The sequence below is a fragment of the Lutjanus erythropterus genome, chromosome 15, assembly GCF_056507025.1.
Source record: "Lutjanus erythropterus isolate fLutEry1 chromosome 15, fLutEry1.hap2, whole genome shotgun sequence".
Taxonomy (NCBI): domain Eukaryota; kingdom Metazoa; phylum Chordata; class Actinopteri; order Lutjaniformes; family Lutjanidae; genus Lutjanus; species Lutjanus erythropterus.
The window spans coordinates 19,794,583-19,821,757 of record NC_139331.1 but is presented as its reverse complement, the minus strand read 5'-3'; the positions used below and the strand labels follow the sequence as shown (position 1 = coordinate 19,821,757).

Genomic DNA, 27,175 nt, shown 5'->3' with positions numbered 1-27,175 from the left:
CATGAACTAAATTAGAAGTTGTTGAGATAAAACTCTCTGGACAAATGAGGTCGATCTTGAATAGACAAAAATTCACAGTAATGAAGAATTAAATAATAAAAAAGAACACTAAGAGATGAGAGAATCTATGTAAAACTACTTTCTTCTTCCTCTTGTTTTATGTATTAGCGTGAATTTGGTTGGAAGAATCAGACAAAAAACTACATGCTGGAGAAATAAGCACTTTTTTTTTTGGGCTCTGCTCAATGTACAACTATTTTGGGCGAGTATTTGGAGAATCATGCAGCCTATTCTTTGGCGGCAGATCCCATTAACGTGCATGTCGCTTTATTTGGGTGATCTGCCAGAAGGAAATGACAGATATCTCCTGAAAATACTGATTGAAGCAGCAATCACTCGTAAATGGTTGCAGACCGACCCACCCATAGCAGATAATTGGCTTGGCATCAAAGAGATTCATGAGATGGAAAGAGTGAGTCTCTTACTGAGACTGAGAAATGATCCATATATTGCAAGATGGACAATTTGGATAAAGTATTTGTCAGAATATGGAACATGGTTGATGGCTTTTCCACCCCATTCTCACTACTTAAAATGTCATTTACCTTCCATCTGTGGCTTACTCACCTTTCATGAGGAGAGTTAAGATACAAATTATGTACTGCTTTCCACAATTCATTATTTATGTCTACTAATCTGGAGGCTTGCGAATATCTTATTGCCTGGCAACACTGTTGTACTGTGCTGCTGGTTTTTAAGTTTTAGAAAAAAAGAAACTTCACAGTAACAGTGACCTCCTCCTCCTATAGGAATGTCATTTGATTCAAGTTCTCCTCTAATGTCTATAAACAAGTCCACTTCCTACTGTTGCCAACGAGAACATCTGATTTCAAAATGCCTTCCTGCTCTCTCTGTTATCTAAGTGTTTCATCTCTGCCTGCAGTCTGATCCCAAATCCTTCCCTGCAAAAACCCTGCCTCTTTGTTAGTACAGAACTAATGGGCTGGTGGTGTTTACCCCAACCTTTCCCTCTTTTCTTTTTAAAATATTTTTATTTAGTTTACACAGGAAACAGCGCAACACACAAATACCTGCCACCCCGGATAGCCGTACACCACACCCAACAAAATCACAGAGAAATAATTAAATAAGATGAAGTAATAATAGTCATAGTAAAGAACAAAGCCACATAATTAAAGTTAAATAGATAGAATCAGTCATCAGTAGCCACATCATGTTGTGTGTCCCAAAATTTGGGGCTATGAGAGGGGTCTTCCACTAAGAAAGGAGCTTTTCCTCTGAGAAAAGGTGACCAAACATTCATAACCAGTTCATCGTTTCCCTTTAAAACAGCCTCAAACCTTTCATGTGGGATGGTGTTAAAAATCTCCCCGAGGGTAGCAGTTGGTGGGAAGTCTTTGATGTAATTGTGCAAGATGCACTTTCGAGCAATTAAAAAGGAGCTTCTCAAGAAGTTTGCAGTGTGATGCAGAAAGACGCAACTCCCTGAAGGGAAGGCACATGGGGAAAACACAAGGGTTCTTTTTTTAATTTTTGTTTTAAATATCCCACTGGTTAGCTGGGAAATAAATGTCCAGAATCTGAACATTAGTTTACACTCCCAGAAGTAATGGAAATATGTCCCCTATCAGAATGGCACTTAATGCATAAAGGAGAAAGCGAATGATTCATTTTGTGCGAGGTAACAGCCTTCTCTTAAATTTACTGCATAATGAGCGGTGCATTTTAGAAATCCTTACAGCCGTCATAAAAACTACCTCAAATTTACATTTCAGGAGGAACTTGATGTGCTGACAAAGGACATCGAAAATGAGCAATATTCTCTTTACAGGATATTTGAGGGAGCTGGCATAGTTTTTTTATACACTATGCATTTATTTACCTGCTGGATCCAAGGTCCAAAAGAGAGTTTGCCTTTGACATGCCGCTGGACGGAGAGAACGCCATAGGAGAGGAGAAGCCAGAGAGGGGGAGGGCTGCAAACAGGGTTGGAAACAGTGAGTGAGTTAGTAGTTAAACATAATTTTGACAAATTCAAGATAATGACAAAAACTGTGGTGAATGCTTTAGTGCAAGTCTTTTCCTTTTGCAATCAATCTTTGGCATACTGTAAACATGCAGGGTGCAATTGCCCTTGAATGTGTGTACATCTAATCTTATCTCCTCATACTTTATAGCCCCAGCACACAGCACGGCAGCAGCAAGGTTATTGACATCTGGCTAAAAACAAAGTGATCGCTGTCTGCAGCCCTGCGCTAAAGAGGGTTAGACTCCAGAACTGTGGCACTGATATATTTTCATCAGCAGGGAGAGGGGGGATAACAACTGAAATGCTGAATAAAAGTTGACATTTCATACGCACTCTCACTAATTTCCTAATTTCACAGACAAAAAACTGTGGTTGAACTGACAGAGTGAGATTAAAGAGAGAAGCAGAAGGACAGATGAAGGAGGTGAGAGATGACAGGACAAATTCAGATAAAAGAGAAATCCAAAAAGGAGAAAAACAGACAATGGGTGTGTATATCTCATATACAGTATTTGTGCTCACATCTGACATCAATGAATTTCTCCTAATTTAATACGTACAGTAACTGCAGTAAAGACTGTGGTGACGCATCTCATTCATGCCAACAAGCGGCTTTTACTGCATACAGCAACATATATACACATATATATACAGATACTCAGTGCAATGCATGCGTGCGCCTAAAGACAGATACCTCAGGGACTAGACAGATAAGGTTCAGCCCCTTCATGTTGCATCATGTGTAATCGCACTTTAACACTGCACCATTAACTCCCAAGACCTGAACAACCGACCCTGATACACTAAATATTACACACCAGGACTGGGCTGCACCACCAACTATTTCAACTATTTATTAATACAATAATAAGTTTGATGATGCAACCTCACAAAGCAAATCTCTTAAGAATCACAAAGCTTAAGAAGGATTTAAGGCACTGGTTGCTTGGATACTAGTATTGGAAAATACCTCTGATACTGATACCTAAAATGAAGTACTGATTACGGGCAGCAGTAGAAATGCTTACATTTTACTGGGGGAACCCAACTTGGGTGGGTTCTTTCAAGAGAATTATTTATTAAGATAAAAAATAGGGTAACATCGAAGTGTGCATGGCTAAAGCTTGGTTTATAATCTATTTTGTGATAAAAGAATATAGTTAAACATTTAATATTTGAACATTTAGCTGTGCAATTCTGTTTTACTTGCCTTAACAAAACAATACAAGTTAGCTTGCTAATCTCAATCCTTCTTTTTTGTCACCAATTTGTCAGCTTTGGAGGATAACACAAGTTCACTTTCAGCACTTTATCATAATGAGTTCTGTATGACTGTATAACAGACCAGATACTAGGAGAGAACAGAAAGTTACTGCAGTCAGAGTTTGTGTTCTGCTTGTTCAACGAGTGTTTGATAACTTGATCATACTGTCTTTCTTTTGTTGCACTGACAGATGATGTTATCGTCATTGTTATAAAATATATCCTAAAATCTGTGTCATTCCCTTCGCTGAGCTGTGAGCGCACCGCTGTCCTCTGTGTGTGTGTGTGTGTGGAGGAGCAGTGACACAGAAAGAGAAAGAGAAAGAGCAGAGAGACAGCAGACTGACTGTCTGTTGTCACATTATTTCCGCTGTGTGAGAGGCTGCTGATCTGTCCATACTGAGTGAAAACTGCCACAATCCTGAACTGAAATGGTTTTATTATCCAGCACTGCCACCCACCTGCCCAGGTGTTGGAACTGGTATTGGTAAGAATCAAAGAAACATCTGTCCAATCAAAAGCTACCAATTAGGGTTAAGTAAACAGGAAACCACTTTTGCATCACAAGCTGTCAGATTGTAAACAATTACAATTTTATGAGGCTATGTGACAAGTTAAATCATCAGCAATTTTAGACATGACTTTGGTTAATTTATATATGCATATATGGAGAAATTAGTGTGCTTAAGAGTTAGTTAGTTATATTGTATTGAATGACGAGGAAATAATCACTTACACTAACCTAAACTATACTATTTAGTTATGTTTAATTCAGTCTGATGCTATGAGCAAAAGTTTTGCTGTGTTATTTTCATGTAATGAAGTTCAACCCCAGGCTACAAAGTACTTCACATTATCCTCTTTACTCTCTATATGGGTCACACATTGGCAAGCTAACGTTAGGCTTTGGCATTGGTTTGGTTAACTACGGGGCAATTACACCTGGCAGTTAGTAGGTTTGCATATTTAATAACAGCTTATCTCTATGTAAGAACTAGTTCGTGTGGTGCAACCAGTTTTGATTTAGCAATGCATAATTGATATTTAGTAAATGTTATGTCATAAATAAACTAGAAATATGTTATGTTATTTTGAGTTAGCAAAACATGAAAACATGCGTAAGCATATCTATTCTTCTCATCTGTGTCCCCAGCTGCGGTGCTACAATAGTGGCTTTAACATCAATATTCATTCAGCAAAGATATTAAGCAAATGCTTCTTATCAAATGCAAATGCAGTTTTTCATCACTCTGTGTTCTCATATTTTGCATTTAATCTCAGAGTGATGTGCGCCAGTGAAACACCTCTGTTACATGAAATGAAAATTAGTTCAACTGAGTGGCTCTGGAACAGAATCTAAGTACTTTCACCTCCTTGATTTCAGTACAAGTTTGAATGAATTGGTGTTAAACTACTAATCAATATCTATATTTTGTTGCTGTCAAGTGAAAACCACTGATCTCCAAAATGTTTTCATAAGCTAAGAGAGACAGCCAGGTTTTCAGATTTGTGGCAATGCATTGTTCAAATGATCCAGTAGTTTCGTCAACAGTTTATCTGGCTGAAGAAATAGGACTATTGTCTCAGCTCATGAAGGAGCAATCCCTCCTTCAGTTATCACAGAATTCAAAATCACTAAATTGGTGGTGAATGGTTTCACTGAACAGCAACATTTTTTTTGTCCAACATGCACATCAGAATGGTTCCACTGCAGAACCAACCTGCATTGTTGGGAACAAGAGGTGGGGTGAGGAGGTTGACATTGCCGTTGGGGAGTCCAGAGTTTCCCAGGGAGGTGATGAGGGGCAGAGTCATTGGTGTTGGCACCAGGGGTTGCACAGAGTGCATGTGGGGGTTAACCGGGATGGGTGTTAGGATGGGCATGGCTGACATAGCTGACATGGAGGACAGACCGACTGACAGGTTTGGCATGGAGCCCATTCCTGTTATGAGGAGGAAACACAGAGGTGAACATGAAGAGATCAACAAGACTGCTTCAGATTAACTTGACTTATATTTAAAATAGGTAACTTTTATTTTCCTGGGGCATTTATGCAATAAAATACTTAAAAAATAATACTGTATGAGAAAGCAGACTTGAAATGGGATTGTAGCTGTAATATCCTCAGAGAATTTTTTACCAAAGCGTGCAGATGAAGGGATGCTTGAGGCAGAATTGGAGACGGGAGATTGCTTCATTATGATTGGCAGGGAGGAGGGCAAGTTCCGCCCCTGAAGTTTGAGTTTAATGAGCTTCATAGCGATAGAAAACTCCAGTCTGTCCATCTTCCCATCGCTGTCCATGTCAGCGAGGTTCCTAGAGGAGGAGGAGAGAGAACTGAGATAAAATATGATCTGTTTATAGCAAAGTCTGCATTCCCAGTATTGTTTTTCTTTATTGAGACAATAGAAAAAGCGAGTTACACAAGGGACAAGGCTCTGGTGGGATTGAATTACACACACACACACACACACACACACACACACACACACACACACACACACACACACACACAGTCTGTTCTAATTACAGCGCGCACACACACTTTCTCCCCCCTCTTACACACACAGTTTACTAGGTGGGGCAGGCTGTGAAGGAAGTTAGTGCTCAACAGGAAGTTTAAAGCAGGACCAAACCGTCCAAAACAAAGATTGGACCTACTAACCTACTTGCTCTGGCTTAAAGGGATAGTTCGGATTATTTGAAGTGGGATTGTATGAGGTACTTATCTGTATCAGTGTATTACCCACAGTAGATGCTGGTTGACACGGCCACAGTTTGGAGAAGCAGACAGGGACACCAGGAACCTAAGCAATGAACTGCTGTGGACAGGCTCAGTTAAAAAATAATAAAATTCAAAAAATTCAAGACCAGTTTAAGTGTATGATATACTTAGAGTTTTTCACAACTTAACTTTGCCGTCATATAGCCTTATGTGATGGGAAACCACTGTTATATAAGCCAAATTTCCAAACCAACTAAACCCCACAGGAAAAATGAGTAATTTTACCTCTCAGAACATGGGAGTTACTGGTCGTTTGCTGCCTTGATCTGTTAGTTTTTGTGTTATTATGTGAATCTGAACTAACCTTTTAAAACACAGAAGTTGCACAATAACACAAACAAACTAAAAGACAGAGGCAACAGAGGACCAGCAACTCCTGTGGTCTTTAAGGTAAAATTACTAATTTTTCCTGTGGAGTTTGGTTAGTTAGGAGAGAGCAATATTTGGCTTATATAATGGTGGTTTCCCAATAAAATATCATTTATGTGGATCTTTTTAAGTGGATAAAATACTCATAGTTGTTGACCCTGTCCATAGCAGTTCTTGTTTATCTTCCATGCTGGTGCCCCTCTGCTTGTCCTAACTGGGAGCGTGTCGACTGCCATCTACTGTAAGTAACACACTGACTATGGTAAGAACCTCATACAATCCTCCATCAAATAATCCAAACTATCCTTTAACATGGCTGTGGATGAGGACTCACTAAGCGGTTAGTCAGTGCTTACCAGATCTCAGCCAGGACAGAGGAAGGCAGGCCGGACTGGAGGAAGAATTTCCTGGCTTGTTCTCCTGAAGACAGACAAAAACTCACTCAGACAGATGGACACTGCTGATGACCCTTCTAGGTGTTCTTCATACACAAACAAGTACTGCATTTGGTTTGTTTGTTATGACAACAGCCTACCTGAGACATAGCCGAGGACGGGGGCGAGGCTGTCAAACTGTTTGTCGTGTTTCCCCCTCTCCTCTGGAGTGATGGCCCACACACTGACTGCGCCTGGACAACACCAAAAAGACAATCCTGAGTGTTTAAGTTAATAAAAATGACAATAAACAGGATTTAGAGATAATCTTGCATCCTAAAGTTCATGTAAATCCTGTTAAACTGTTATTGTCATTGGCAGTAACAGGATAAAGGATCACTTTGAAGTGTAAGCGTATGCTCTGCCTACTGATTAAGATGCAAACTGCATAACTGAAAAGTCCAGGTTTCAGAGAGGAACATTTGTTGCATGTCAGACCTGTCTCTATTCCCATGTCCCTTGTCTCTCACTGTAGTTTTAAATATCAAAGACAAGAATGCCGGAGGAAGAAAAAGGTTATATATAGAAAATATTGACAATTTCACTTATGCCGGTTGGCACAGCGTGAACTAATTGGCTCACTAACAGACAGCTAAGAGCGACTTTTATAGAACTAGAATCACCGCCCTGTGGTTGTATGCCTCCACCAACCAGACAAGTTCCAGTTTACAAGTTCATCCTTGAGTGCAAGTGGACATATTTGCCAAGTTTGAGGAAATTCAGTTATAGCGTTTCTGAGATATCGTGTTGACGGGAATGGGACGGATGGACAGAATCACGCATGTCGATGTGTGCAACCCGAAAACAAAACGCCTCCAGCCACAGCTCTCATCAGCATGGAGGTAAAAAAATGTATGAAAATAAGCTGTTTTATCATTTATTGCTAAATAGGTCAATATATTTAAAAAAAACTAGTCACAGGAGGTGGAGAGGATTATTTAAATCTAACCTAGACCATTAAAACACCTCAAAACCTCAAAACACATTAGAACAAGAGCAATATAGCCATACTAACTGCTCTGTGAGGCTGTAATTAGGCACACTGGTGCTTTGAGCTAAATGCTAACATTAACATGCTGATGTTTAGCAGGTACAGGCCTCATATCTAACATTGAAATGTTAACTTCTCATGCAAACATTTGCCTTTTACTACTAAACACTAAGTACATCTGAGGCCAATTAGTATGTCAGTTTTTCCAGAGATTTGGACATAAATAAAAAATTAAAATGATGTCAAAGGACCAAAGTTTGTATAAAATGTTATGGCAGTCCAACTAATAGTTGTGCTGAGACATTTCAATATAAACAGTGACTGATGATTTATTTTCTGGAGAACACAAACGTCTGTACAGAATTTCACCAAACTTATGGACTGATTAGCCAACACTGTCATGAGGGTGGGAAATTAACTTTTTAAAATGTTAAAATTCCCCAGCCACTCACTAGTAAATCATTATTTAGTGTCTGAAATACACCACTCACTCTCACTCTCAGCATTTGGATAGTGGCTGGTGCTAATATCCCAAAGATCCACACTGCCAGCTTCACTAAAAAGTCACTCAAACCACTACAAAAGCTTCAACAGAGAAGCAAACTCACAAATGCTACTATATTTCTATATTTCAATAGACTGTAACATTACACCATGTAAAAGAAATGAGTATAAACAGATTCAGTTTTTTTTTTCATATTACCAGCTACATTTTGGAGCCCCAAACTTTTACAAATATGACTTTGGGGAGAAAAATAATCTCCATAGAAGAAGAAAGTTTTGCAATTTTAAACATTATGTTTGGACTGCACTCCGCCAGTCAAGACACACAAATACTGCAACACATTCAAAGTCCCCAAAGCAAAAATGCTAATACTGAATTCAGTATACAGTATCTTTTTTAACTTCATCACCCAAAAAGTCTGCATAATTTCCATCGCAAATGAGATCTCCCCCTCAGATGAAACCACTCCGAACCAACTCCCGACAATGATTAATGTATAAAAACGTCCAGTCAGCTTTTTTTTTTTTCACTCTGTTCCACTCTTGCATATCTCAAGGTAAGTTCAGGGTTGGCCATGAATTAAATATGAAGTCAAATGTGCTGTGTGAGGGATATGAAACCCAATTCTTACTCAATTTCATAAGATGTCGTTAATAGAGGGGGATGAAAGATTATCACCGGAGCTGATAATCAATTAATCATAAAGGAATGCATGAAATTAGTCAAGTCATAACACAATCAGGGTTCCTTCATTTCTTTTCCATAACTCTCAAGAAGGATTGAGTGTGTGAACATTGTGCACAGATGGATCTCTCCATATGGCGGTAACTGAACGATAGAGACATAAATAAGGAGATAATGACAGATAATGAGTCCAGACAGAGGAGACAGATAAGGAGAGTGACGTACAAACTAGAGCAGCTGAGTGACAAACTAGTTTATCAGCTGTAAACTTCATTCGCGCAGCTGCAAAGTGGTTAGTTGAAGTGTTACAGAGTAAAAACAGCTCTTATGTAGCTCACTTCATGAACAGCTCATCTTCCTCTGCTTGACAGCAACAGACGGGCCTCCCCGATGCCAAAGGCTGTTACCATAGCGATCACAGAGGCACAAACCTCTAACAAAATGTTTAGACAGATTTTTAACAACAGTTAGTTTAATGTAAAATGAGAACAACAAACTGGGTTAGTTGAGAATTCGTCCTTCAAATTATTTACCTACGACTATCATCAAGAGCTCATCATTTGTTTAAAGCTCCTATAAGAAACGTCCCCTGAAAAGCACAATCAACTTCTTGCAAAACAGATTTTTTAATCCTGAAGACAGAAAACAAAAATAACTTGTTTAAAGAAACTGAATTCAACCCTGAATTGATCTGTTACACAGCATATAAAAACCTGGACATGGTATGGTGCTTTAATTAAAGAAAAATAAAAAACAAAATCAGATTGAAGGTCATGACTGAATACTCAGAATTCAAATTATTCATCTATTATCATCATAAACTTATTATTGGTTTAAGGCGCATTTTGATATGAAAATTTGCAATTTTCCCAAACATATGTCCTCTCAGATGTACAATCAGCTTCTTGTAACGGAGTTTTTTTTTTCATACATATACATACATACATTTTAAATAAATTAAAAGAAAATAATGATAAGGAAAGAAAATAAAAATAACGTGCTTAAAGAAATTTAATTCGACCCCAAAATGATCTGTTCAATATATAAAAAAAATACTTGTAAAAAATATATAATATATAATAAAAAATAAATAAAATAAAATAAACATATAAATCATATGATAGTTCATGATTTAGATACTTATGAGAATTGTCATAAAAATTAATGGCAAGGCTTCAAATTCTGAGAGTCTTTCCATCAATGTAAAATAAACTTAAAGAAGAGGAATTAAAAGGCAGGAAAAGATAGAGATTATATTTGAGAAAAGCAACACTATCACAACTGAAGAATTTTGTACATTGTCACAAAATCTGGGTCAAAGTATATAAATACTACAGCTGTTAAAAACACACAATACGTAAGTTCTGCTGCTGAGGGTCTCTCTCATATGAAAATAATAACAAAAGACGTAGTTTAATGACATTGTGACGTAGTCGTTTCCGTGCTTTCATTCAGTCAAAAATCATTGCATCTAGTGGCTGGTAAGAAACACACATTTAGGATAATATGAGTGCACAACTTGTAACATACGCTGACGTTTTTAGACATTTTACTGTGGAAATGTTACATTTTAAAGCTCCCATGAACATTTATTGATATATCACCATGTGACATTTTGGCTGTAAGCCCTTCATCAGATGGACAACAACAGAGACACACCTTACAAACATTTCTCCACGGGGTCACCTGACAGGTCATGTGATGATGTGTAATCACCACGTCAGTGTAAGATGCGTGTCTGGTTTTGTCTGATGCCGGAAGAAGGGCTAGTGCCTGAAACATGACATGATGGCATAGCAATAAATGTTCATGGTAATATTAACTGGTGTCCAGCACATAATATTTATTAAGTTTGAATGTGTGTGATTTTGTACACATTTTACATATTTCACTGTAAATGCAAACATCCTCCTTACCTAAATTATTAGTACCTTTAATTTAATTTGCACTTGTCTTTTAATTTGATTTGATTACTTTGAGTTTCCAGTACTTTTTACACTCATACTTATTTCATTCTATAGTATTTACTGGGTTTTTCTGAGTAAGTTGGTGGCAGTAATGCACAACGTGACACAGTTATTTCACTTACTTTCACAAGGTAATCAATTTCCTATTGTTTAAGCAAACTAAACTTGGTAGAATTTACAGTGTATATCTCTAGAAGAACTGAATCTATGGTTGTTATTTGGCCTTGGTACATTGTTTTTTGTGAGATGATCTATGCAAATAATTAAATGTGTTTGCTTTTATGTATGATGATGTTACATGCCTTGTTCATACCTGAAGTACTGTCAACAGCAGCATACTTGGCATACAAACTCTGATACAGATTCTCATCTCTCATCCTCAAAGACAATATTTTACACAGGAAGATTTCTCTCTAAACTTTTCATCTCAATATTAACAACAATACTGTTATCAGGGGAGAGTACGACAGAGGGACTCGTCTCTGGTAGATGCAAAAGATTTAGAAAGAAGGAATGAAATCCCAGAGCTCAGGACAAAAATTACGGTTGTAATATAGCAGCTGGAATATTTTTATTGAGCAAAATACAATTCTTTGTGCTATTATGGGTGAATGTCTTTCTAGAGCTGGTATCTAGGGTGTAATTTATTCCCCAGCTTCAGGAAATACCACCCTGCCCATGATGGAACTTCCTCCCCTACGCTAACCCAAACACTGGCTTGAACACACACACACACACACACACACATATTACACATAAATCTCTGAGGAATGACTCTAAGCAGTCCCTTGTATGCAGCCTGAAGATTAAACGTGAAAACTATAGAGTTAAAAGGGAAGAAGATTCACACATTTCCAGAACGTATGAGCAGATATAATCAGAACCTGCCAGCTGTTGACTCACTGTGAAATGTCTGTTTGTTAGCAAACACTCTGGCAGATTGCCTTGAGCTGGTTTCAATATCTGAACAAACTCACTCTACCCTAAACCACCACCGCCAACACCTGTTCAGGTGTCTGCTTTTTCCCTGACGGAGCCGATGTCGGCAGCTCGCGGTGGCCGACCTAGTTTCTGGCATCGTCAGCAAATTGCAGCCATAACGAGGAGAAAGTAATTAATCTCGCACAGAGATGTGAGTATTCTTCACATTGTCTCGTTGGCTTTGACGGACCTCATTTAGAGGCTATTGTAAGTTAGAAAAGGAGGCGATATTTAGCACAGTGCCACTGGGACATGTTGCTAGCATGGCCACATCCACAGGCCTGTCAGTTGATTTGACATGTGAACAGTTATCAGCTGAAGAGGGCTGAACGCTCTGTGAATAAGTGGGGCACTGCAAAGCTTCTTACACAGCAATGGCAGAATCCATAGGGGTCTTCTTCTGTGGTTTGACAAACATATGGCCACTCAATGTGAGACCAGATAAAGACGTGCCAAATTTTAGAATATGTAGCGCTAATTATAGTGAGAGTCTTCTAGGCTTTAGGTTTGAACAGCTTTTTTTTTTTTTTTTTTTTTAGAGAAATAAAGAGTGAAACAAAGTTGAATGAATATGATCTATGTAGGGGAAATAAACAAACATGAGTTTGCCGATTCAATTCTGCCAACCTTATTTCACTAAAATTCAACTACTAAATCCCTTTTTTATCAGCTCCATCCCCAGTAAATGATTGAGTAAAATTCTGGGGCTTACCTTAGCATAAAGACTGAAAAGAGGGGGAAGCAGCTAGCCTGGCTCTGCTCGGAGGTAACAGACCAAAGCTCAGACATCATATCTCGTTTGTTTAAACCAAAGTGCAAAGAAACATTTTGCATGACGTGGTGTGACATGTATGCAGTATATTTTAATAATTTCACTTCCAATATCCTACATTTAGTACAACACTCAGCTACTGCATCAAACCACGCTGCCATAGCGAGCGTCTGTCACTTTAGGAAAGTTACTGGTTGCATGGCAACTAGTGGCGCCTCACAAGTGTGTCGCGGGGATCGCGTTCTGTCATCAGTGTTGGTGCTGTTAGCTTCAGTTAGCGATTTCAGTGTAAAACTCGACAGTTTAATGTGGAAGTGAGATGGAAAAGCCTCCACAGAACAAACAGTGTATGGTTGAGGAGAAAAGGTTTTAAAAAAAATGTATCAACTCTTACTTTGCCAGACCTCGGGAGGGATTTGGTGCTCAAGGAATTTAATGTTAAACTTTATTACAAGATCAATAACAAATCCAACAACAAGCTCATGGGTTTTCCTGTGCAGCCTTTACATATATGCTGGTTTCCTAACTTGGCGCTTATTCATCAACACTTTGAGAAGCGCTGCTCTAGAATGAAAGTAAATGAGGACCAGTGTATAGGATTTAGGGGCTTTCACATCAGGGACCTGGGCCTGGATCCGAGTACACTTGACCCCAAAATCCAGTTAGTTTGATTAGTGTGAACACATGCCTGGCATTACTTGGGCACAGTTTGTTGATTTGTACTTGGATCCACTTGAAAAGGTGGTGTCAAGCACAAACCATGTGTACTGAGCACATTCCAGTATTTGGTCTGTCCATTTTTCTTTCCAATGAAAATATATTTATAAATATTCTATTCTATTTCTGCTGTGTTCTACCAATAAATCCCAGTAGAAATTACAAACTGCGACCTTTAATGATACAATTAATGTGAATTATGGATGCACAACTCAAAGTCAAACTCAATGTTTCAAAACGGTTGTCCACAAACACATCATGTTGGCTAAGTCTACTTCTTCTATACAGTCTATAATTCCTGCGGAGCAGCCTCGAACACAAAGTCTCAGCGAATACACAAGAGCCCTTCAGCCAATATTGAGACACTAACGCACACAGTTCATCCATATAAAGAAAAAAACTGCAGTGCACTCTCATGGAAGAGCTTCCACAGCAACGATGCCTGTGCAGAATTTAAACCAACTGTAACACAGTTCACCTCCTCAGCAGCTGCGACACAAAGAGACTCTGCCTCGTGTGGTTTGACTTCCCTTTGTCAGCCTGTGTGCTGTTGTCTAGGTGCTGTACAGTCCTTAGGAGATGCTGGAGTCAAACCTCCAGACACTCAGCGCCGCTCTGCTACGGGAAACCACATCACTGCTTTCATAACTATTTACATATCAAACGCTTCACCTGGGGAGGACAAGTTGGTGTTTCAGATCGGTACAGTGGATCAACAGTCTCTGCACGCTGCAGCATTTCAGTCAACACACACACACACACAGACACACACACTCCCCTCCCTCTCCAGGAGTGTTGCATACCATCCACCTGTTTTGCAAATTCACAGCTAATGACTTCACAATTGCCTCGTTTCAGATTCAGTGCGTTCATGAGAGTGCAATAACGCAAAGAGCTCAGCCTCCCGTACAGTATGTTTCCATGGAGAAACCCATCACATACTGTTGCTGTGTTTCTGAATTGCTTTCTCCCAGTGTCTTTCTGATAGACGGGATTAAAGCAGAGTGTAGTTGTGGGGTTTGACATTCTGTTAAACTGCAGAATTAGTCATGTGGACAAGATGCATCCGGCACACACAAACAAACACACGCATTTTCTCAGAGGCATTTCCCCACAGAGGCCCTTAAGGAGCTGCAACTACTGTTCTATGATCAAAGGCTGGGAACAAGAGGATTAACATGCGCGTACACAAACTATTGAGCAATTCTGTCCCACACCAAGGACAAAAGAGATGCATCATTTTCAAGACTGAGTGCAACAGAAACAGGCAGTCCGGCACACAAAGACATGCTCCAAAATAGCTCATTACTTGCATAAAATGTATTAAAATGATTACTGATACTCTTTGGTGAAGATGTTTACAACATATAATTGCCTTTAATTTATTAAAAGATTGGCTTCAGTTTAAGTCTGATCCTTCACTCCAGCACCAGATCGATATCAAACAGCTCAAACATCAAAACATTACAGACCGAAAGAAATCAGTCTCAACAGGAGGATGATGACCACAGGGGAAGATTGAAGTTGAAAGAAAGGGCATGACACGACTGCCTCTTATTGGTCAACTCCGTCTCAGCTTTTTTTCCCCCTCTTTATTCCTCATCGATCTCTTCCCTTCAAGTTCATTTCCATCCTGACCACCACCACTCTCCCCAAGGTGCATGTTCGCCTCCCACGGACGAACCCATCAGGTACAGGACAAAAACAAAGTGTTCTTACCATTCATGGCTGCAAGTGGAGAGCACCGGCAGAGAGGGAAGTCCTCCACTCAGCTGGCTAGCTCTCAGACATCTGCAGAGAAAGAGAGAAAGAAAGATGTGAGTGTGATTGTGTCACGGAGCAGCGGGTACAAGTGAGGAACGCGAGCATGCGTGTGTGAAGAAGGAAGAGAATAAGAGGGCTGTAAATGCATGCAAGAAAAAAAAAAAAAAACTCATCTCCCCGGTCACAATGCAAAGGAAGACGCAAGCTGGACGGCTAACAGGGTGAGGGATGACAGAGCGAGAAGTGGAAATAAAGAGAGAGGAGGGGGACAAGATGACAGAGAGAGGGGAGGATGAGGAGAACAGAAGGAAGAGCAGAGATGCAGACAGTGCCAACAGGGAGATGAAGGCAAGAGGAGGACAAGACAGTTGAGGGACACGGAGGAGGGGAAAATGATGGTGGTCTGGGTGGAAGGAAGCATTTATCATTGTCCGCTCTCTGATCACAGATGGCGGCTCGAGCCAGCGGTTTCTCTCAGATCTTTATTTCCTTCAGTGTTAATATGGGCTTTATGTAAGACTACATAAATATTTGTACTAAATGTCGATAAGAATTAAAATATTTGTCTTCTTATGAATAAAAATAAGTAAATTTCTCTCATTAGAAACATAAATATTTGTCTTATTAGGAGCATAAATATCATAAATGTAAACATTTCCCTCATTAAGAATATAAACATTTGTCTTATTAAATAAATAATGATCAGAAATGTAAATATTTCTGTCATTAGGAATATAAATATTTGTCTTACTATGACAAAAAAAAAATGCTAATTTCATAACATAAATATTTATCTTAGGAATGTACGAGCTATATTTTATCTATTAAGACTATAAATATTTACTCTATTACAAATATTAATACTTCTTATTGGGAATATACATATATATATGAGATGCATAAATATTTGTCTTTATGTGGTTTAAATATTTGCAAAATCATAAATGTAAATATTTCTCTCATTAGGAATATAAATAATTCTCCTATTAGGAATATAAATATGTGTCTTCTTAGGATTAAAAATGTATTATTAGGAGTATTTGTTTAAATTGAGAAAATAATAAATTTGCTTATATTCATCATATAATTTTTTTAACTTACAAATTTGGGATTTTCACTATTAGGAATATGAATATTTATTTTGTTATGAATATATTTTTTGGGGGGAATAGACAGTACATATTTGTCTTGTTGAGGATACAAATATTTATATATATATATATATATATATATATATATATATATATAATATAATATAATATTTTATTTGTATTGAAGACACATAAATACTCGTCTTTAAGCATGTGTCTTAACAATATAAATGTCTGTCATACCAGTGGCATAGAAATTTGTTTCATGAGTAGAATCTGTCATCAAGGGCTCTTATGATCAAGTCACCAATAAAATTAATATATACATTACTGTCTGTGTATTCCCACATGTCTCTGCACCACTTAAAACCACACAAAATAAAGACTCATGGCTGTGTTGAGTGCAGTCTGCATCCACTGTTGCTGGTGGGCAGGCAGCCCAGCCTACCTGATGAGATTCCTTTGTGGGATCTCTGGCAGAGCCCCAGGAGGTACAGAGGACAGATGAGCCCGTGCAGGTAATACTCTTCAATTGGAAAATGAGCCCTGTGTGTAAGGGCTTTCATTTTTTAGCACCATGGAAAGCCCTGCCACATAAAAATCCGCTGTAGGTAGGGGGCCATGTCTGGTGTTTTGTTTCCTGTCCTTGTGATTTTTCTTGCTATTTATCCTCCTCCTTTGCTTCTGCTGCCTAATCATTTTTCAGTCCAATTGTTCTGGCAGTACACTCCACATATTCATGATCATTCATGCTTGCTACAGCTTTAAATTGAAAATGCATACTTCTTTATTGAGGTCGTTTTCCCCATTTTTCAGCCTAAGCTGTGTTTCCTGTCCCTTTCAGTATTCTAGCAACTCTTTCAATCCCGTTCTTCAGATTCTATTAGTCCCTCCACTCAGGCCTTCCCCCCCGATTTCCTCTTGTTTCATCTATCTAGAAGAAGCCTATAGCTAACAAGCAGGGTTTCTCCTCAGCTGTGATTCATGTCAGGGCTAAGCAATCTCCTCTCTGCTTTCACCAAATCATTCCTTCACACTTTCTCACCTCACTTCACTCTCCACTCTATCTTTTCCATTTCAGGTCCCCCATTTCTTATTCATCTCTCACTCGAACATGCATCCCCTCTTATGCGACTCCCACCCAATTCCTTTCATCCCGTCCTCTCCCTCTGCTCCCGTTACAGTATTGCTCCATCATCGACGCTCCCTCTTTTCTTGTGAATTCCTGGAGGGGAGACTGTGGTTGTTGTAGGCTAGTATAAATCATTCCCTGCACATGCCGACACTGCCAATTACTTAAGAGCAATGAACCACTCACTGGAGCGTATGCCTCTGCATGCACCTGAATACATGAGCTGGTGCATGTGTGCACACTCACACACACAACAAGCAACACGCACAAACAAGCAAACAATAATGGAATTCCAAGGCCAAACCCATAAATCCATCAAGGAAAGTACAAACAAAATGTACAGACAATACAAAGGGAGCAGGTACACAAAGAAAATCTAATCAAATTAAAGTAACACTTAACTGTGTGAGTGTGTAGTCATCTTCATTTGTGCCTCGTGAATTGGTTCAGACACTTCATACACCCATAGTTCTTGGTAATTACTTGCACCACTAACATTACTAGCAAACTAGCTAATGCAGCTACCTGAGCTGAAGTTATTTTTATAAGGTCATGTCATTTAAAATATTTTGTGCAATTTTTGAGAAATGAATGAATCAATAAATTGTCCCATTTCACATTATTCTATCAAGTGTCACTTAAAAATTTTCAGATCAGAAAAGTTGGCATGTTAATCTTTGTCAGTTAGTTCAGTTAGTTCAGTTAAGTGAACAGTTAAACCCGCCAGTTATTGGTGCTAATTTTTATTCTCAACTTATCTCTGTAGAAAAAAAAAAAAAGTTCATCATATCAGCAAAGTCAGCAACCTTAGGTTGTCAGTTACTTCAATTAAGCAACTGTTACAATCATCTAAATTTTAATTAACAACTAATCTCTATGTAAAACTGTCTGGAGCAACCTGTTTCAATTCAGTGATGCACAAATCTCCACTTACAACAGCAGCCTTCGTGGAAGAGGACCTGCACACCCCTGTAGATATAAAAGGATCATTCTAACGTAATGAAAACACGTCTGTGATTATACACCGATTAAAACCTTATGAATATTATATTCCATTTCTGCCATTTTCTCCTAATAGGTACCCCCAAATCTTAACACACTTGACCTTTAATGAGTAAATTATTCTCTTAATAACTCCCCTGAGCTGTGCAGATGTACTGTATGTATATATTGTATGTCTGCACCTTAGACTCCCTTATGCAAACACTTTTGTACCCTGAGCTGTGTGTCGTTTCAAATACAAGATACTATCTGCTATTGGCTAAGTCAGGAGAGCCTTCTCTGTTCAAACATGGACACATCCTGGATAAAAAAACAAAACAAAAAACGCCACAGAATCAACACAAGTTTCCTAGAACACCCTCTATGTCAACACTGCACCTGCAAAGACTCGCAACAAAATTTTGTTTGAATCAGTTTGCTCATGATTTCAAAATACTTGTAAATTTCTAGAATTAAGACTTAAGCACTTCTGAAAGACATGTTATGTTGTTGAGAGATGTTGGAAGCAAGTTAACTCACAGCCTGGACAGCGCTGTAAAAGTGTGTTCATGTATTTATTTCACATCATTCCTACATTACTGGTATTTTTCCAACAGTCAGCCTTTCAACAAATATTGAAATAATCCACATCAGTCCTACATTATTGGTATTATTCAACACTTAAAGCCAGCAACGCAGTTTAGCTTTTCAACAGCCAGCATGCACACCGGCAGTTTCTTCAGAATCTGCCTCCTCTAATTAGAGCTGAAATGACTAACAGTATCTACTGCCTCCAAAACTGCATTTTCCATTGTTGTGCTGTTGGACTGTTTGGCGCTGGAAATCTCACCAGAAATGCTTTACGAGGAGTGGACTCTTTCAGGCACAAAATACAACAAAAGATGACGGTATGCTCCAACCGAACTTCTTGCTGAAGGGTCAAGCGGTGTCTGAAAATCCTTCCCTGACACCTTTCTGATGCTGGAATTAGGGAGGGCGATGTCTGACAATTTTTGTAACTTTGCCAATCCAGATTCTGACATACTCCCACAGAATATAGAGCAAGCAGGATTTAAACTTATCTATCAAGCTTTTTGAATTTTTCCCACATTGACTTTTGTAAGGTTTCATATGTACAAAAGAGTTGAACACTACAAGCACAATCAAGAAATTATTAATTAGGAGTCTTACCCCTCTCTGAAGGCCAGCTATTCACTCCGCCTTTGAGTGTGACCCTGTGAACAGCTACAGTATTTACATTTTTGCCCACAGACAGGGTCAGACAACACACCTTAAGCCCTCGATTTATTTAGAGACGAAATGTCAAAGCAACAGGATTTCTGGAATGTGTTTCAATTTAACTGAACAGCCTGACATAAAGACTACAAATCATTTCAACCATGGTTTCATTTAACAAAATCAAAGTCATCACTCCGGGGCCACTGACTAGCTGTTGTGGTTTTTTTTTTTAAACCTGTTATCAGCTGATAGAAGTTCCATGCTTAGATTAAGGGCCTTGTAGCATTTACCCTCTTGATGTGATTTGTTTGGTGTCAACACCAGACTCGAACTCTGGTGTGGACCAAACAACTGCCCTCAGGTCCGTCTTTAAGGGGCTGGTCTCTGGCTGCTGTTGAGTGTCCCCTGCACAGACCACTGTGTGTGTCATTTCATTGGTTAAAAAACATTTTCTGTTTTCTTGGTGAACTAGTAGCACATTTTCTATGATTTATGACCCGTAATCGAATGACATTTCCAACACGTGACTTTGTGTCTTTGTGAATGCAAACCAGACCAGTTGGAAAATTGGAGCAATACATCATCCATGCATTGGTTTGATTCAGGAACTGGACCAATGGGTGTGAACCCACCCCGAGTGATTAAAAAGAAAAGGCTGCAGCCAGGCTGTAATAGCTCCATGAGCACTTTGCTGTGTGCACGGAGAACTTGAAGGTGAGAGGATACATTCACAATGCATTGGGGGTGGGTAGGCCAATAGGGATTCACACCAAATTTTTGCCCCGGGGCCCTCTAACAGGTTAATCTACCCATGCACGTGATGGAAACGGAGCTATTTAATGACAAATGAAGAAGGTAAATATTGCCTTAAGTTTATTTTGTCAACATGCTAATGACCTTTCACATTCATGGATTCATTTGCTGTAGTAGTTACGCCCATTCACTCCCACTCTTCCATTCCAAGTGTGTAGGAGAAGCTACTGTGGCTGCAAAACTCAAGCGAAAATCCAAAAGGCTGTTTGGTTTTTCTGTTCTAGTCTCCTGTGAAACATGGCAGCCTCCACGGAACAGGCCACATGCCTCATTTTGAGATAACAAAAACACAATCATTCTTATTTAGGTGATTAAACACTAATGAAAACATACTTATGAATATGTTCCATTTCTGTCATATTCTGCCACTCCATCCCTGTAAATCTTACATACCGGACCTTTAAGGTGCTAATGGAGATCCCAAATCGACTGAAAATGGTGTAGTTAGTCTCCATTACTCTCCCATTAATCTCCCACCTCTTATGTGGGTCTCTGTTGCAGTGGCAACAGCCAAAGACAAACGGCGCAGACATCCTTCTCCCTCCAGCCCCGACGGTATATTGATGTTTAAAAATGCTACATGTTGCACTTTGAAACTTTTTGATTTGGGGAGCAGTGTGAAGCACTGTAAGGGCCAGCGGTTTGCTGACCGACTGCACTGAGGGAGAAAACGAATCAAAGAACCTTTGACTCTACCCCGCATGCTGATTGACACCTGTGTGCGCCGCTCTGGCCCCGTCGGATGTGCGTATCAATGTGTCGGCCTGTGTGCACAACTGTGTCTGACACACACTCCTCACACAGAGGGGGACCCTGTTCTAGCAGACACAGCCCAGGAAGCTTTGCTGAGCCCGAGGAAGAAAGAAGCCTGTGTGTGTGTGTGTTTGGTGTGTATGTGCTTGTATTTTTTGCCTATTCACGCATACAAAGACGTCCACACACCTTCCTTTGCTGTGCTGCAGGTGAAAATCGGGGACGCTTCCACCAGAAGAATCAGTCTTATATTTATCCTTTTGATACATTTGTGGGTCAGCTAAAGCAATGATTCACCAAAGCCTCTTTTACTCTCTTCACACTCTCTACCCGCAGCTCTCACCATGTTCTATCTCGTACTTAAACCTCTGCCACAAGATCTGCAAGGGCTAAAGTAGAACTTTTTTCCTTTTCCTCCTTTACACAGAGATGCATTTATTAAGAGTAACCATATTTTATTGTGTAACACACACATATACAATATATACCAATTTTTTGTTTAAATTTTGGATAAATGAGTTGGACGCAAATTGGATGGAAATGAACATTGCACATTGTTGGTTCCACCCCTCTCTGTAGGGATGAAAGAAACACAGGTGCAGGATGAAGTCCACCACAAAACAAGTATGTACCATGGCCACGCAATTAATCGCGATATTATCAAAATCACAATATGGCCAACATCCTAAAACCCAACCATCCCCCAGCTCTCCCCTTCTCTGCACTTCAAGAAAAATGCCAAAACGCCCTCAATACAGCATTCACATTCACGCCACTGTGACTGTCAGAAGTAAACGAACCCTGAAAGTCAATCAACTTTCAACACACCAATGACTGTATGTGTGTGCATTTATATCTGTGTGTGTTATGCAACGCTTCCTTTCTTGGCAGGTGGATATATACAACGGTCTCTGCAGGGATGAGGCCAGATGTCATTGGAACTGCAGTTTAAATGGACTTTGCCACTTCAGCAAAGGAAGCCTCCTCTTTCTGTTTTCACTGAGAGCAGCAGAACACACACAAACAAACACACACACACACACACTAGGCAATCTCTATAATTAGTCTACACTGCAGTGAATCAACACAAGCGTGGATAAACTGCTAAACTTCATCTCAGAGGAATGGAAAACTGCACCGATGTTAAACAATCTAAAAATATGATAACACCTGACAAACAAGAGGTCACACGTCTGCTGAATTTTCCACTCTTATCCAAAGAGACATGAGTTTAAATCCCCTTTAAGAGAAAAAGAAAACAAAGGTAGCTTCATCACGGGACGTGTGATAAAATACTACAAACTACATTAAGGTCACCGTGTGCTGGGTCGAGTACGACTATCACTGTCACTCACTCCCTTATGAGCAGGTCCAGAAATATCTCAGTCGTTTCTTTTTCTCATGATAAGGACAGATGAGTGAATAATCTGGACACTGGATTAATGTCTGAACCTGATTAACACGATTTAACCTTAATTTACACTGCACTAAATGTCTGAACTACCTCTCTTAAAACTCAGTTTAGTTTTGTTTGTAACCCAGTATTAACTTTTTCTCAAAGGAGCTGAAATTATAGCTTCTCTCCAGAGCCATCATGAGTAGGCTAACTAAGTTTTAGCTAGGAAACAATATAGTGTTTAGTTACTTTTCAGCGAGCTAGCAAACAATGTAACATTTTTGTTTTTTACTTTTTAGGTAGCTAGTAAACAGTGCAACAGTTTTCCGCACTCATATTTACTTACAGGGTCACAACAGCACTTGAATTTATTTATTTATTTATTGTGATTAAACCCTATTTAACTTGATTTTGCATCACTAAACCTGGATTTACTAAACTGAGATTAGTGTTACTTGTGTAACAGAGCTCTGCTGATTTTTATTCTGGATTTGCTCATTTTAAACCTGATGCTAAACTTTGATTTCATTCTTCTTTGTTGGTGCAATCTGAACGTTTACGAGGCAGGCTGTCATTTCCAGTGAATGCAGCTTCTCTGTGAATGGTTAATTTGCCTTTGAGGTATATTTTCTGTCATAAAACAATAAAAAACACTGTATGTCGCCTATTTGCTCCGGGTAGTTGCATGATTTCTCTAAGAAAAAACAATTAAAAATGCAGCCTTCATGTCAGCATTCATGCTCACACCACACATTCAAGACACCTGATACTATCACTGACTGTATTATCTTGACAAGACAGAGGCGCTTTAGAGCCCACAGCATTTTTTTCATCATTTAAACTAGATTTCTCTTTATGGTAAAATGTATTTAAACATATGGTGAAATAAATTTAACGCTTGAGCAATATTTTTCTCCGCCATATGGTGTGTTTTTCACCTAAAACGCAGACAAAAGACTATCACTCAGGGGTTACTGACAGGTTTCAGATATTCACACACCTTCACGTAGATTTTCTGTCTGCCCTTAAAAAAGAGAAACCGCATTGTTAATACGCTACACCGCCTCGCCGGTTAAATTTAGATTTAATAAAGCAGGACATTTCCCTTCCAAGAAAATGTAAGAAACACAAGGTCAACCTCGTCCAGAGGGACCATGTGTTACCTTTTGTTATCTCCTGTAAGTTAACCATTTAAATCGTTTCTGGTCATTTACCTGTTGCGGTTGAATTGCGGTGCTGATCCGACATCCAGGCTGGCAAATTAGGCTGCTGAGGAGGGAGGAACCGATCCGGCAGTCGGGGCGGGTGTGGACTGGAAATGGGCGTCACCAGTGAGTCAAGTCACGCAGAATCACATGCACCACTTCCGGGCATCTTTTTTTTTTTTCCAAAATAAAGTGACTTTTTAAAAATTGACTTCTGTTTTTAATGGCTCTAAACTGTGGACCAACCTCCCGTTGGATCTTAGAAAAACAAGTTCTTTATTTATTTATTGTAATCCTAACCCTAACACTTCTGAGGTGGACAGGGTCAAATATATTGGGAATGACCATGTGAACTTTCACTCTTGAGATGTCACTGAGTTTAACTCTACTTGCAGGTCTTTATTACTGCTATAAAGTAGGATCCTTTTTTAATTATTATTATTGTATAAATTTTCCTCTTTCTTTTCTTCTACCATATTATTTTCTCTTAGCTTTGTAAAGAAAATGGTGTCTATATTTTTACTGATTATACATCTGCAGGATGCTTTTGTTTCAAGTGACGCTGAAGTTAAGATGGTTTTAAACTCAGGCATACTGGCCAGTTTTACTTGGATTCTTCTAGCTGAGCTGTTGGTTTGCTCATCAGGTCTTTTCTTTTCCAAAAATGTGTCCATTTTTGTGATTTAGCGCTAAATTTCAGGAGCAAAGCAGCCTTGTGCCAGTCCAGGTCAGAACTGACAGCTTATGATATGATGAATGATGTTTTGACTGGTATGAGAGTTATTATAAATTATATTTTCGTAGTCATTCACATAATGGTAACTTTAATTATTTATTTACATTTTGCTGAGACCCCCATTTGGAAAGTTACACTGCTTATTTTTGGATAGCTGGAAAGGTAAGTTATTCCTTTTACGTTGATCATTCTTTTGTTGAGCATGTGCCATTTCGATCTCTCAGTAGATTTCATCAATGCAATTATGTTTATCTTGGCTAGAGCAATTAATGATTAAGATCTCAACTTCCTACTTCCCTGTCCAGGCTTTAAAAAAGTGTGTAGGTCTACCACAATAGGTTTAAATGCCTCAGTGGATCTGCAGGTGCCACACAGAAAAGCTGCATATGGCCAGAAAATAAAGGAATATCTTATCTAATCTCATTTTAAACTTGTCATACAGGTGTCCACTTAATTAATTTACTTTCACCTTTATTTTGAAAGCAAAACTCCTTAACTTTGGCCTCTAGGAGTTTGTTCTTTTGACAGGCAGTTGGACAGGTCAAAGTTTGATTATTGTTGGATCTGATATATGCTTCATGTACAAGAATTAATGAGACGCCCACAATCATGAAGGGCTGGCATAAAAGTTCTATATTATTCTAGAATTAACACCTTTTTGTGGTCTAACTATGTAGTTACATTGAGCCAACTTTGCAATATGTGATGAATGAATCCCACTGGGATCCACTTATCTGTAGTTAATTGCATCTCCCTGGTTTATGAGCTTTATAGATTCTGGGAGGTCTTTGCTGCCCCAAAGGAAACAAGGAGAAAACTGCTGGTGTAGGGCACCACCAATAGATCACTTTCAGTATTACATGTACAAGTTCACTGACATCACCTTATTGAACCTGATACTTCACGGGAAAGCTAATCTTAAATGCTTCTAAAGCAGTGATGAGCCAATATGAAAGATCACTAAGCTATATCTACACCAGAGGTTTACAGTTGGATGTGGGCCTCCACACAGTTTCAAGGGAAGCTCAAGGTGACAATGAAGAAGAAGATGAAGGGGGAAAAAATCAGTTATCTCTGTTTTTGCTGTTTTATAATGACAATAAATGCCCTTGAATCATCAGGAAATTACATAGAATTGCCGATAGTGCTTCTACACTTATTACTAAGTCCAATTCCAAGCACTTTTCAAGAATTTTCAAGTTGCATTTTCACGGTTTTCCAGGACCTCACAGCTGTAGTAAATAACATCTTAACATAAATATACTCAAATGGATTATTTCACTGCTTCATCACTGTAAATCAGACGTTATTGTACTATAAGAAAGCAAAATGATGGCATCTTATGCAACTTTCCTGAGCAAACATCTAACATGTTCTTTATCTAAAACACAAACTATTTAGACAGGTAGTGTTTTATTACGAATGTAATGCATTTCACTCACTTTATCCAAATTCTAAGCACTTTTCAAACCTTGAAAATACTGCATAAAATTCATTGTTTTCAAGAATTTCCATCACCCCTACAAACCCTGCGTCTAAATGTGTGTGATCTGGTTAAAGAGACTGTTCAGAGACAGAGTAGGTTTTGGGAATTTTACTGTTTTTCACACTTTCCCAGAGTCAGAAAACCAAACCCTTTTTTAATGTATTTGGTGTAGTCTGAAGTTATGTAAAACAGCAACATCAACCTATCTTTTCAGCTGCTGGGTGTCCACAAGGCCAAATACCAAATTGAGTGAAGCTAAGCAAGTGAAACTCAGGGGGGTGCCATTTTCCAAGCTTCGTCTGAGGGGAGGCCAACACTGCCTGAAACCCTCTAATCTAAACCACACTAGGCAAATAAACAAAGTTCACAGTATTCAAGCAGAAAACAGATGTAGACAGGATGCTTTCAAAACTTTATTTAACAAACTGTCATATTTACATCACAGGTTCAAGAAATTATCATTTTTGTCATTTACATTTTTTTTTTTGCATTTGAAAAACAAGTTTTAAAAAAAAAGAAAAGAATAGGCACTTAATCTGCCAGGATGCCATGAATGACTAGAATACAACAATCTATCCACAATTAAATGTACGTCAAAAAAATGCTTGTATTCTCACAAACTGTAACTGTAAAATGACTGTACAAAAGCACACGACAGAGAAAAAAAAAAAACATTACAAAAATCTAAAACAATTTCCAACTATGACCCAAACATTTTCTTGGAACACAGCTTCAAAGCCCTTTGATTTTGAAAGTTTTAGTGAGATCTATCCATGTTTTGGGGCTTTGAAACCACACCTCTATTTCTTACAGCTTAATGATGCGCTTTTTAAACAATACATTTATGGAGCATAAAAATAAGTCATCAACTACAAACTCTCCCAACACAAAATAAGTTTTCATAGCAACAAAGGCAGCCAATAGCATCTGTTAAGTGTATCAAGGATCTCATTCCTGATATTTGCCCTTTTCACTTTCGTTGTGTAATAAAACTCCATAATTGTATGAGTCAATGAGCATATTTTCCTGCTCTTCTTTGATCATTGTTCTCTCACTGTTC

The 27,175-nt window shown here is 38.8% G+C and overlaps 1 protein-coding gene across 4 annotated transcripts in view; it reads right to left on the bottom strand.

Moving 5' to 3' along the window:
- The window catches only part of itsn2a (intersectin 2a), a 57,953-nt gene extending 33,957 nt beyond the window's left edge, over positions 1-23,996 (bottom strand). For all 4 annotated transcript variants that reach the window (XM_084736868.1, XM_084736865.1, XM_084736867.1 and 1 more), the window contains exons 1-7: positions 23,903-23,996; positions 15,239-15,310; positions 7,004-7,096; positions 6,825-6,888; positions 5,455-5,630; positions 5,035-5,256; positions 1,904-1,997 (exon numbers count right to left, since the gene is read on the bottom strand). In XM_084736868.1, the coding sequence (XP_084592994.1) occupies positions 1,904-1,997; positions 5,035-5,256; positions 5,455-5,630; positions 6,825-6,888; positions 7,004-7,096; positions 15,239-15,245 (656 nt within the window). In that variant the 5' untranslated portion in view covers positions 15,246-15,310; positions 23,903-23,996. The remainder of the gene's footprint in view (positions 1-1,903; positions 1,998-5,034; positions 5,257-5,454; positions 5,631-6,824; positions 6,889-7,003; positions 7,097-15,238; positions 15,311-23,902) is intronic.
- Positions 23,997-27,175: the final 3,179 nt, after the last annotated feature.